At 41.7% G+C, this 14,049-nt stretch overlaps 1 protein-coding gene across 1 annotated transcript in view; it reads left to right on the top strand.

Moving 5' to 3' along the window:
• Window positions 1-4,662: 4,662 nt before the first annotated feature.
• Window positions 4,663-14,049, top strand: part of RAB12 (RAB12, member RAS oncogene family) — a 55,422-nt gene continuing 46,035 nt past the window's right edge. The window contains exon 1 of the mRNA XM_007949009.2: window positions 4,663-5,029. Within this exon, the coding sequence (XP_007947200.2) occupies window positions 4,663-5,029 (367 nt within the window). The remainder of the gene's footprint in view (window positions 5,030-14,049) is intronic.

Genomic DNA, 14,049 nt, shown 5'->3' with positions numbered 1-14,049 from the left:
CCTTCCTTCCGAGGAGTGTCTGGTGGGTTTGAACCGCCAGCCGTCTGGTTAGCAGGCAAGTGTCTTAGCCACTATGCTACCAGAGCTCCCAAAGATTACTAACTAAAATTCAGCAGTTCAAACTCACTGGCTGCATTGCAAAAGAAAGATGTGGCAGTCTGCTTCCATAAAGATGTACAGCCTTGGAAACCCTATAGGGTTGCTATGAATTGGAATTAACTCTACAATAGTGGGTTTAAAATTAATTCTTTCCTGTCTTTTTAATTATCTTTTGCTTTCTCCATCTATGATGTCCTTGATATAATCCCACAACTTGTCTGGTCTTCAGTCATTAGTATTCAGTGTGTCAAATCTATTCTTGAGATGGTTCTGTTGTACCGAAGGTCATTACAAGTCAGAACCCATTTAGTCACAACTAACAACAGTTGTTGGCCATTCTGTAACATTTAACTATTTTGATAACTCTCACATTTGTCAAACAGTTTATACATTTATAACTGATAGCCAGAGAATTTTTGATGTTTCTAGAAAAATTATTAAAGGCTATGTGTTGTTATGTTATGTGCCATCAAGTCCGACCCGACTCATAGTGACCCCTCCTTGAGTTTCTGAGGCAGTATCACTACGGAAGTAGATTGCCCCATCTTCCTTCCCAGGAGTGGCTGGTGGGTTTGAACCGCCAGCCTTCTGATTAGCAGTCAAATGCCTTAGGCACTATGCTACCAGAGCTCCTCTTAAAGGCTATAGGACAATTATAATTTTTTCCCATTGAGTTTTAAGATCACTTTGCACAGTTTGAGCTTGCAAGATCATTTTCACAGTTTCACACTACCTTGCAAAGCAAGCACAGCCTGTAGTTATTTTACTTGACCATTCTGTAACATTTAACTATTTTGATAACTCCCACATGTGTAAAACACAGTCCTCTCTTGCTTTTCCATAATCCCATTCTCTCCACATTCCTAACTCCCTCCCTTCCCAGGTTTCCTCTCCTGCTTGTCTTCCTTTGACTATCTTTTGAGTATTGGTGATTCCAAGATCCATCTTTGACTCTTTTTTTTAAAAAGGTTTTATTTATTTTGTTGTTGTTGAGAATATACACAGCAAAATATACATCAATTCAACAGTTTCTGCACATAAAATTCAGTGACATGGATTATATTCTTCAAATTGTGCAATCATTCTCACCCGTTTTAGTAGTTCCTCCCTCGTTAACATAAATTCACTACCCCCTAAGGCTTGATTTTCTCTTCACATAATCTCATGAGGGAATCCTCATTGTTATTCCTTTCATTTTATAAGTGAGGAAACTGAGGCTTAAAGAGGTAAAGTGACTTACCTAAAGCTCCAAAGCTACTGTGTAGCAGAGCCACAGTTTCTGCTTTTGACAGATGTAGCTGAGCTGGGATGTGAGGGGCTGTGAGCCCAGGGGCTTAAACTTGTTAGGAGCTCAAAGGCTGAGACCGAATTCAGAGCCTTTTTGGAACAGAAATGTCTGATACTCGATTGTAAATTACTTCCTGATCTGATCTTCAACATGTTCTCCATTACCTAAAAAAACCAACTAAAACCACTGCTGTAGAGTCAATTCTGAGTCACAGCGACCCTGGAGAACAGAGTAGAACTGCCACACAGGATTTCCAAAGCTGTAGGAGCTCTGGTAGCATAGTGCTTAAGGCACTTGACTGTTTACTAGAAGGCTGGCGGTTCAAACCCACCAGCCACTTCTTGGAAAGAAGGTAACCTGTAGTGATACTGCCTTGGGTCGCTATGAGCCACTTCTTGGAAAGAAGGTAACCTGTAGTGATACTGCCTCGGAAACCCAAGGAGGGGTCGCTATGAGTCAGGGCTGACTCGACGGCAAACAACATCTTTTCAGAAGCAGACTGACACATCTTTCTTTTGTGGAACAGCTGGTGAGTTTCAACTGCCAACTTTTTGGTTAGCAGCTGAGTGCTTTAAGTCTGAGTTCTGCAATGAATTGGCTGTATGACCTTGGACAAATGGCTTGACTGCTCTGTTCTTCAACTGTAAGGTGGAAGTAACATCCACCTGTACTGGACACCAATTGTTTTGAGGTCCAGAATTCCCCTGTTCCATCTTTGACTCTTTGTTTCACTCTACATACTCTTCTGGTTCTGGTCATTTGTAAAAGTTGCAACTTCTTGGTTTTAAATGATGGTGATGGTGGTAGGTGATATGAAGAAAAGATGACCTTACCAAGTGCTAGAAAGGAATTTAAAAAGAAGAACTTGAAATGTGAGGTGTCCCCTTTATGAACAGCCTGGGTTCAGGACAAAGCCCAGGGAGCCAACTTTATTAATATGGATATCCATGAAAATTTCATTCATTCACTAAAAAAAATATTTACCAAATAAGTGCTATTTATCAGGCTCAGGTACCACTTGAACCCCTATAATTTAATCTATTCATGATTTAACTCATTGATGTAAGCAGAAATGACAAATGTGCTTTAGGGGAAGATAGAATATTAACAGGGAACTGCCAGAAATTCAATCTGGATTCAGACATGATGTGGAATGAGGGATATAATTGCTGATATCATACAGATCTTGGCCGAAAGCAGATAATACCAGAAAGATGTTTACCTATGTTTCATTGTTGACTATGCAAAGGTGTGTGTCAGGTTTGTATCCATTTACCATACTTATTCAATCTGTAAACTGAACAAATAATCTTAGAGGCTGCATTATATGAAGAAGAACATGGCATCAGTATTGGAGGAAAACACATTAACAACCTGTGCTATGCAGATGACACAACCTTATTTGCTGAAAATAAAGAGGACTTGAAGCCCTTACTGATGGAAGATCAAAGACTACAGCCTTCAATGTGGATTATACCACAACATACAGGAAACAAAAATCCTCACAACTGGATCAACATCATTATGATAAACCAACATCATGATAAATGGAGAAAAGATTTAAGTTGTCAAATATTTCATTTTACTTGGATCCACAATCCATGCCCATGGAATCATGAGTCAAGAAATCAAATGATATATTGCATTGGGCAAACCTGCTGCAATAGACCTCTTTAAAGAGTTAAAAATAAAGATGTCACTTTGAAGGCTAAGGTTTGCCTGACTCAAACCATGGTGTTTTTAATTACCTCATATGCATATGAAAACTTGACAACGAATCAGGAAGACCTAAGATGCCTTTGAATTATGATCTTGTCAAAGAATGTTGGGAGCTCTGGTGGTGGAATGCCTAAGGCATTTGACTGCTACCCAGAAGGTTGGTGGTTCAAACCCACCAGCCACTACCCAGAAGGAAGATCGGGCAATCTACTTCTACTGTAGTGATACTCCCTCGGAAAGTAGGGGTAGCTATGAGTCAGAACGTACACCACTGCGGTGAGTTTGGGTGGCTTTTTTTTTTTTTTTTTTTCCGCATAGACTAGCTGGACCTTTTTGTGACATTGCTAAATGTAGAGAAGGGCCACTACTCTCATCCTTATTGAACAGAAGAGAAACTCCACAGCTCTTTGATTGGCCCAAAGAGACGGTTGTAAGTGATGGAGCCGTGTTTAAAGTAATAGAGATAAAATCGTATTTCAAATATCCTAAGAACTATTGAAAAGACTCCTACTGTGATGTTTTTGGAAAACTATGAATTCTCTTATAAATGCACACTTCTCGCATTTACTTCTCGGGAAATGCTAGATTTTGACAAATTAGGTTAGTAGAGTAACATACACAAGTACTATTCATTTGTAAGCAAAGCTCTAAAAAAAGCTCAGAGGAAGAGCTGAAATTTGGTGGGTAACGTGATCATTACCGCAAACTTGCCAGCTCATATCAGATTTAGAACCCCGTGTACTGACGCGTTCAAGTTCACGCTGAGGAATTTGCTGAACAATTCTCTGAGCAAGGTCGTTTTATGTACCCCTAAATCCTTTCAAATAGAAATGGTAATACTAACGAAGTACATATTTTTAGAGTTTCAATTTCTTACCACTGTTTGTTTTACTCGCTTGTTTCCCCAAAGAAGCATGATTTTTACTTGCTTTTAAACTAAAAAAAAAAAAAAAAAAACCTGGACACCCCTCCCCCACCCCCTTGAGTGAAGCAGCCATCAGGGTTTAAAATAATCATCTAGCTGGTTTCCTGTGGAACAAGAAGACAAGCACAATACACAAAGACAAAGAAGTATGTATCATCAGGGCTGTGCGGGGCTTCTAAGCAGTAAGTGGTGTTTGTGCGCGAGAACCGGTGTAGACAAGAACCCGCGGTCTGCAAGGTGTAATCAGAATGCCTGGTTTAGGGGCTTCTGGGCCCTCACTGAGTGAGTGGCAGTGATTTTGGAGAAACATTTTGAGAGTTTAACAGTTAAGTTTGTGGCGAGACGGCTAATACGGTGTGTGCATGGTGTTTGGGGGCTGTGCACAACTAAAGTACTGAGAAAGGAGGTAGAAGAGGAGTGGAGAAGAAAGAAAAGAGAAAAGAGTCGACAGAAAGAGCTGGAAGAGCTGGCTGGAAAGCGCGTAGAAGGGGAAAACTAGCAGATGCGGGCTCAGAACGAACCAGAAAGATGAGAAGCAGCAAGCAGGCGCAGAATTCGGTCCTCCGCGCGACAGGGGGCGCCCGCGCGCCTCACCCCGCCAGTGCACCGCTTCCTGCCCCTCCTCGCCGGGATGCTGCTGCCACTGCTGCGGGGAAGCTGCTTCCCTCCTTCTTCTCCCGGCGGCGGTGGCGGCGGCGGCGGGGAGAGAGGTACGGGGGCCGCGCCGGAGGCGCAGCTGCAGCGCGGGGCCGAGCGGGCGCCGCATGTGTGCATGGATCCGGGGGCCGCGCTGCACAGGCGGGCCGGGGGCGGCAGCGGCCTGGGCGCGGGATCCCCGGCGCTGTCGGGCGGCCAGGCCCGCCGGAGGAAGCAGCCCCCCAGGCCGGCGGACTTCAAACTGCAGGTCATCATCATCGGCTCACGCGGCGTGGGCAAGACCAGCCTGATGGAGCGCTTCACCGACGACACTTTCTGCGAGGCCTGCAAGTCCACCGTGGGTAAGGGCGCCCAGCCGCCGAGCCCAACTGGGCCCATCCTCCAGGACGATCCCCTCCTTTCCCCTGGAACAGCCCCCTTCCGCCTCCCCGACGGCCCCCGAGGACGGGATACCTCCACCCCCCGCACGCCTGGTTCAGGGGACCCATCTGCTGGTGTCCCCAGCTGCGTGTCCCTGGTCTGCCTCGCATTTGGGTAGATGAGCCTCTCGGTGAAATCGGGAGGGGAAGGGGAACGGGGGACATCTTCCTAGAAGCCCCTCTGATCCTATTCCTAAAGCCGGGCAGAGATTTTCCTGGCTTGTCCACGCAGATTTGGCCTTGGGCCTTTCGATCCCATATCTCATCACCAGCGCCCACGGCCCTCCCCTTCCCCGGTGGGAGCAGGTCATTTCATTGTGCACCGTCCTCTCAGGCGGTCGGTTCTGAGGTCAGGGTGAAGCTTTGTCTCGCGCAGTCCAGTAAACAGGGAGTACTTCTCGCGGAAATTCCCGACCCTTGACATTACTCACTCGAGGGAAAGGGTAGGGCCAAGTGGGAAGCAGGCGTTGCGGTGAAATCACAGGGAATACCCTGACTAGATGGCTACGAGAGGGTTATCACAATTAAATTTTGATCAGTTAACTTTGCCTTAGGAGCATTTCCACTGTAAAACTGGGCTTATTTCCTAATATTGAACCCACTTTTATGATACACTGAAAACATGAACTTTAAAATTCCTGTGCAGAATATTAACACTAAAAGTACACCAAAAATCTTTTGTTTTAGCTATAGATGCAAGCAGAGGGATTTCTGTATTCACCATGGCCTCAAATAACCCAGTACTTGGAGAAGTATGTTCAGTTCATCCAGCACCAGGTCAATGAAGTAGGACACTGGAGAAAACACAATAGCCCTCCAGGTCAGGAAGTAGCGGATCCTCAAGGTCTGAAGTAGAAACTGCAGGAGAAATTTTGTAATGGAGTCTGATGGGCAGAACTTGACAGAGAGGTTTGTCAGGTAGATATGAGTAACCGTTATTTCTAAGGAAAAACCGCTTGAAAGCTAGGGGAACCCCAAAGATGGGATCGTTCTTCAAAATAAAGGGCATTCACCTTCCATGATAAGCAGTTAGGGATTTCTCCAGGTAAGCTCCAAGAAACATTGAATAGTTTTGTTTTTAGTAATAGTTACTTAGATTTTAAAAACAGAATTAATTAGTATCATTCCATATACTTGTACAAGGTTGAAAGAGCCCTGACTGATTTAATTGGAAATTCTTATCGCATTCTTATGCTCGGAAGGCATCCAGACAACATTTTACTTGCTCATTGTTATCCAGAACTCTTGCTTGGCTCTATAATGGTATTTAGTATGGTAAGCAGTGGAAGTTCCAAGGGCCCATATATGTACAATTTTGAGATGAGCTGGTTTTAAGATGTTGACAACACATTTTAAATTTCTATATGTAAAATGTTTTATTGAAGATTAAACCCCACTTTTTTGTTTTGTTTTGGGGAAATTTATTTCCCTTAGTGTTTTCTTTTTGTTTTGTTGTTGTTAGGTGCCATCAAGTCAGTTCCAACTCATAGAGACTTTGTTAGAATAGATCATTTTGAAAATATTTTTGCTCTCTGTACTGTTGGTTTATTTTTAAAATGTTAGCTTTGGGACCATGATATTAAAATTCTGTTGCATAATTACACTTGTATTTCAAATATCCAGTCTTGGGTCACATAAAGTATAAGAAGTACACCATCAAATGAGGTTCATTGTGTAACTTTAGTGTCTGATCTAAGTACAGTAGGGCTCAATACAGTGTAGAATTGTCAGTCTTTTATAGATCTAAACTTAAATATGTAAAAATGAGGGGTAATGTAGTTGTACCGTGTGATGAAGAAAAGGCAGGACAGAGTAAGTGGATTACTGTGAGAGCTTGTGTGATGGAGGATGAGATTTGAGACTGGCAAATGGGTGTTTTGATCATTGGAGAAAGGGAGAAATGAAGAAGGATTTCTAAAGTGGGACCACCTGGGAGCAGAACAGCTCACATTCCGAGAAAGGTTCATTGGGGAGAATTGGAAATGGGTTCACCAGGCCTGGGATTACCTGGACTCTATCCTGTAGGCACTTGGTACCACAGAAGGCTTCTTGGTAAGGCATTGACATGAAGAAAGGAGAATTAGTTCAGCAGGATTGCATAGGATATTTGGGATTGGAGAAGAAACTGGAAAGCAAGGAGACCAGATGGTGTGTTCCTTTGTCCTCCTCACAACCAAAGATAAAGATACAGGCACGTCTCCCTACCACCACTACCCCTGTGCAGCTGGAATTTTGTCTTGGCTCGTTTTCATTTCCTCCATAAATAGCCTATAGTGCTTGGCTCAATACTTGTTTATTAATGAAATGTTTATTAGTTCAGACACTTTAAGAAAGCCTGTAACAGCTCTCCCCCACGTCTGTCTCTGAGTTGCCTTTTCCTTCCATTTATTGAGCCCCCATTGTGTGTTGGGTGCTCTGCTACCCATTGGGGACTGACTCAGTGCCAGGCAGGGCATGGTCTCTGTCAGCAAGTGGGGCAGAGCTCGTTGGGACTAGATGTCAGGTTGCTAAGGGCAGTGGTAGAGATAGATATATATGAACTGAAGAGAGAGCACAGTGGAAGTGCCTCCAACAGGGGATAGGCATGAGGGCGGGTCAGAGGAAACTTCCTCATTGGAGTGTCCTGAAGGTAAATTCATTCCTCAAGTTCCTTTAGAAAAATATTACTTAAGCATGGTGTTGGGTGTGGTGTACAACTGTGGTAACCTCACCAAAATGCCCACGGTTTGAGCAGTTAACTTCATAGGGTCCATCTGAGGCAAGTTTTTCAAGTTTCATCTCCTTATGGGATAATAATTAGCTCACATAGAGAAAGAGTCTTTACCATGGTGGTGGTTTTCCCTACCCTGCCCAGGCTTGCAAGGGTGTGCTGCTGCTTACCACAGAGGGAGGGCCTTGAGAGACTCTCCAAGCATGTCCAGACCAAGTGGGTCACTCAGGTGATGGCATCGTATAATTCAGAGGCCAGAAGAAAGTATCACTAGTAAGTGACTTTTTAAAGTGAATTAGACTCCTTTGGGCTTTCTGTAAGATTAGGATAGAAATCCTTAGGAATTTGAGATAATGAATCTATTATATGAAGTTATAAGTGAGTAAAATGTTAGTTTTCTGTATTATTCAAATCAGAAACTGGTTTGGTTTTTAAAAGAAAATTCACAAGGGTATGAAAACTGAAATGATTGCTTTAATAATTGATCTATTTAGTGGAAATTGTCTAGGTGAGATGAGTATTTGTATTAATGAAGTGTGATAAACCAAAAAAAAAAAAAAAAGAAACGCACTGCCATCAAGTCAATTCTGACTCTTAAGTGAACCTATGGGACAGACTACAACTGCCAGCTATAAATCTTTACAGAAGCAGACTGCCTCATCTTTCTCCCACCGAACAGCTGGTGGTTTCAAACCTCAGACCTTTTTGGTTAGCAGCCTAATGCTTTTCCCCACTGTGCCATCACAGCTCCTTGAGTGTGATATACTTAGTATAATTTGAAGAGCCTTTAAAAAGTGCCATGGGAGGAAAATAATAGGCATAGAAATTTACAACTATAAGCATACTTGTAACAACCGTGAATCTCTCTGTGTGTGTGTGTGTGTGCATATCTTTATATGCACACTTTAAATCATTGCTTTCTGGGTGGAAGTTACAGAAACCATTTCTATCTGACAACTCTGCATGCTTGATCTCACTTCCTCTTGAACTCCCTCAAAAGCTCAGGTAAATGACCTTTTAAAAGTGTGTATTTCAGGAAAACAACAAATATTGCTGAGGTTGTAGAGAAATGGGAACTGCTAGAGTCTGGTGACATAGTGAATAAGGTACTCAACTGCTAACTGGAAGGTCAGTGGTTCAAACCCACCAGCTGCTCCGTGGAAGGAAGACTGGGCCATCTACTTCTGTGAAGATTTATAGCCTGGGAAACCCAGTGGGGGTTGCTATGAGTCTGAAATGACTCGATGGCAGCAAGGTTTTTTTTGTATGTGGGGGGATGCAAAATGGTATAGCCACTTTGGAAAACTATTGGAAACTAGTTTATTGGTCTGCAAACTTAAGTAACTTACAGAATTAACAGCTGTAAGAATGCTGTTGATTTTGTTTGGATTGAAATGGTTTTATCATGTAGAACCCCTCCTAACCCTGATTTAGCAGCATTACATTCTAGAAAAAGCACTGGATTAAGAAGGGAGGGCCTAGGCTCTTGATTTAGGTTCTGCAACTAACTTGTTTGTGACTTTAGATAAGTAATTTATTGTCTGTGCCAATGAGATACAATGTTCTATTATTAATAGCAGCTGTTTCTTGAGCACTTATTAGGTACATTCTTTCTAATGATCACAACAGTCTTGAAAGTTATCCTTATTTATAGATGAGGAAACTAAGTCTCGGAGATGTTAGACACCTTATCCACTGTTGCAGGGCTAGGTCAGCTATGGAAGTGAGTCATTTCTAATCTCTTTGGCTCTGTATTTTAGCTTAATTTGAATTTAAATATACTTTGTTGGAAATACTGACAGCTCACACACTAAAGGTTCACATACCAGGCAGTCCTTATCTAATTATCTTGCTTGATCCTTGACACAGCCCTGTGATAGTGCTGTGAGTGTTCTGTGGTATCAATGAAATGGATTTAGCTATGACCTTGTATTTGTCACTTGCCTTCTGTATATTAAAACAATGCTCTATGAATTGCATTTCTTACATAAATGTTCAGTAATCCAGATATTTTAAGCTTTCTACATATTTATAAAATTTTCCCAAATTCCTTTGAAATGCGTGTATTTAAACGCAGATGTAGGAGTAAGCCAGTATAGACCAAAATGCTGCTTTTCATGGACAATAAAATTTCTCCCAAAGTGCTGAAAGCCAAGATAGGATTACCAATTATTTTATTTTGCCAAGAAAGGACATTTTTAAAAAGCCACTACCACCAACATTTCAAAAAAGATTTAAGACACACATGCACACACCCAAAAAAGAAGAAAAACATTAGGAAAGACAATTTAAAATTCTTTTAATTTAACAAATGGTCAACAATATTTAAAACAAAGATGAGTATGTAAGGAAAATAGGGAAACTAGATTAATGGAAACTGAACAACCAGAACAGAAATATTGAGAATGTTCAAACTTCCTGAAGAATATAACCAATGTCACTGAACAATTTGTATAGAAATTGTTGAATAGTAACTTAAATCTGCTGTGTAAACCTTCACTGAAAACAATAAAATACTATTGAAAAAAAAAACCAAACAACTTTAAATTTGGTTCTGAGAGCCTTACTGCCTTCCCTTCATTTTCCTCATTTTGCAGCAGTGAGTTAGAAACTCCATAGACTGACCTCTGAGAATATCTGGTTTTAAAGATTATAGTACTTTACAGAAGTCCTGGTTTAACTTAATTACCAGCCTAGTCCCTGTGTTCTCATTGCCTGACTCATCCTTTTTGCATCAGGTGTTTAGATAAGGGTGGGATATGTTGTTGTTTTTGTTATGTGCTGAGTCAGCCCTGACTCATAGTGACCCCTCCTTGGGTTTCCGAGGCAGTATCACTACGGAAGTAGGATTGCCCAACCTTCCTTCCGAGGAGTGGCTGGTGGGTCTGAACCGCCAGCCTTCTGGTTAGCAGTCAAGTGCCTTAGCCACTATGCTGCCAAAACTCCTATATAGGCAGAGGCAAATACATGCTGGGGAAGCATGGTAGGTAAGCAGACTCCATTTAGTCAGGGTCAGCAGTTGAAGTGGAAACGAAATGTGAGGTCCAAGAAATAGGTTAAGTCTCAATACCCATAAAATTTGGTAATGGTGGGTCTTGCCTCCTATGTTAGGTGGCATGACTTGTGCAGTGCCCACCATGTGTGACTGGTCACCTTTACCTGTTATTGTTAGATGTTGTCAAATCAGTTCTGATTCGTAGTGACCCTGTATACAAGAGAATGAAACAATGCCCGTTCCTACGCCATCCTCAAAATCGTTGCTATGTTTAAACCCATTGTTGTAGCCAGTGTTAGTCCATCTTGTTGAGGATCTTCCTCTTTTTCGCTGACCCTTTATTTTACCAAGCATGATATCCTTCTCGAGGGCTAGGTCCCCTTTGACAACATGACCAAAGTATGAGAGGTGAAGGCTCACCATCCTCACTAAGTATGGTAAAAGAATACAACCCTGGTGCACACCTTCCCTGATTTTAAATTATGCGGTATCCCCTTGTTCTGTTTGAGCAATTGCCTGTTGATCTATATACAGGTTCTTCATGAGCACAATCAAGTATTCTGGAATTCCCATTCTTTGCAATGTTATGCTTAATTTGCTATGATCAAGCTGTGTAATGACTGTCAAGGGAAAATGAGCCACTTGTACTTTATTCCAGAAACATGTTGGAATTTTTCTTAGGAACCCCATAATGAACAGCTAATATTGAATTAAAATTCTAAACTGTATTTTATTTTGGTCTTTTGTTTTCATATGCAGTTTTCCACACCATGACTGATCTGCTCAAGTGTTTCACTTAAAATTGGGGAAAATCATCTAGGATTTTCACTCCCAAAGCCAGACACTGCAGACCTCCAGTGCAGTTTCAGTCCATCTGGAGAGTAACTTGCACAAAAAGATCCACTGCCAAGATGATGTAATGTGATGACTCAGGAAGATATGTGAGGAGACCCTGCATTTTGGTTAACATTTAGTTTGTATACCAGATTGTGGATGTTATGCACTGCATGAGTAGGTTTATTTAATGCAGACTTCTCATATTTGTACAGTGCAATTTTGTAGAATAAAGTAGCTATCTTCAAGGAACATATGTAGATTTAGTTGGCATTGAGTTGTTTAAGATGATTGAAAATCTATTTAAAGACCTAGGCTTAAGTGCATTCAGCTTTCTCTCAGTGTTCTTCACTCACTTTCTTGAGGAAGAAAGGTTATTTTATGCATGATAGCAATCCAGATTCTTAGATATTGTTTCTTACCCTCCAGTCTGTGAAATATTCCAGAAGTGATTTCTGAACAGATTTTGAACTGGGTTTAGAAGGCAGAATTAGGCTTCTTTTAGAATTGAATTATTCAAACTGTTCTGTAGCCTTGGGTACTACATAAATTATTTTAATTATGCATTTATTTGAATCTGTAAAGAAAACATAACTTTGTATATAGTAATCACTCAGCAAGTAATTTTTGAGAGACTATGTTCATGTAGGGAGTTCTGGTAGCGTAGTGCCTAAGGCATTTGATTGCTAACCAGAGGGCTGGCGGTTCAAACCCACCAGCCACTCCTTGGAAGGAAGATGGGGCAATCTACTTCCATAGTGATATTGTTGTTGTTATGTGCTGTCTAGTCGGCCCCGACTCATAGCGACCCCTCCTTGGGTTTCCGAGGCAGTATCACTACGGAAGTAGGATTGCCCAACCTTCCTTCCGAGGAGTGGCTGGTGGGTTTGAACCGCCAGCCTTCTGGTTAGCAGTCAAGTGCTTTAGCCACTATGCTATAGTTCCTTCTAAATGAGTAAATACCTCCTGACATAGTACTGAGGATTTTGTTGTTGTTTTCTTTCCCTTTTCCCCCTCTAGTATATGGTAGAACCTCAGCACCCCCTTGTTAATTGTGTGAAGAATAACACACCTATAATCAAAATTTTAATTTTTCACTTAAAAAAACCACTCACCCTTCTCCTTAGCCACTGTATCATTTTGGGTACTCCATCATAATAGAAGCTCCATCAATCCTGGATTTAAATTCCAGCTCCTCCACAAGCTATCTATCTTTAAGCAAGTGAGCAACTTAACCTCAGTTTCCTCATTTATAAAAAGAAGAAAAAAAGTGCTACATACACTAGTTTCCTATTTCATAGTACAGGGATAAAATATCTTAGGTACCTGGGCCCGAAGAGGTAATATGCATGTCAGTTATGTTCCCTTCTCATAACTTATACTGTAGTTGGAAAAACTCTGAAGCACTCTAACAAAATCTTTATCCTTTAGAGATGCATACTGAAATAATACAGAGTAACATGACTATAAAAGGGTAAACACGTGACCTAGGTTAAATGCCATTTGATAGTCACTGAATTGTGATGGGTCCATCTGAATAGTAGGAAAGTTAATAATGTTCTTTGCATATGAAGAAAATGTTACTGATCTACCATTTGGCCTAGATTTTTTTCCCATACTCCTGCCCCACTCCCACCTCTGCTCCCAACCTTCCTCTTGTGACCAGAGCTCAAACTGAGGCTGCTTTTCCACCAAGGGTGTGTCTGCAGCCAAGACCAGAAGCAGGCCTGCTAGTCTCAGTGACTCGGGAACAGTGTCTTTCCCAGCCAGAGTACATCACTCTTATTTTGATGAATAGTTTTATAAGATTTCCCTAGCAATGCAAAATTCTTTTTTAACATTAAATATATGTTTACCCCTCCTTCCATCCTTCCCTCACTTACCTATCTTTGAGGTAGCACAGTGAGTAGGGAGGAGGTAGCCTAGAGCCAGACTGCTCTACCAACTTGGTGACCTTGGGCAAGTTATCAACCTCTGTGAACCTCATTTTTTTTTTTCTATCTTTAAAATGGGGGCAATGAAAATAACCTACCTAAAAGATTGTTGGAGGATCAAGGGAATTAATGTACATGAAGCATTAAAATAGTGGTGGAAGCATAGTAAACACCGTAAAAGGTTCTTGCTCTTCTTATTTATGCAGGAGATAAGCATCTTTCTTTGAAATGTCTTCATATGTGTTCACTTCCATGAAATGGAACTGTAGCCTGTGCCAAAGGAGTCTGAGGTGGTCGACACACTCCGGGCTACCCCCACGCTTCTCCTTTGGTGTCAGTGATCGCACACTATCTGCTTCCCTCTCTCCCTCACCTGATGCAGGTAGTGGTGTTTCCAGCAGTGTGAAGCTGTCTTTGTCTCCTTGTGCCCCGTGTGTGTCAGGAGCAGAGATAGGACATGGAGTGGTCT

The sequence above is a fragment of the Orycteropus afer genome, unplaced genomic scaffold (assembly GCF_000298275.1).
Source record: "Orycteropus afer afer isolate SDZICR_OR568_19922 unplaced genomic scaffold, OryAfe1.0 scaffold00234, whole genome shotgun sequence".
Classification (NCBI taxonomy): Eukaryota; Metazoa; Chordata; class Mammalia; order Tubulidentata; family Orycteropodidae; genus Orycteropus; species Orycteropus afer.
Note: the sequence above shows the minus strand (reverse complement) of the source record. Positions and strands in the feature narration are given on the sequence as shown.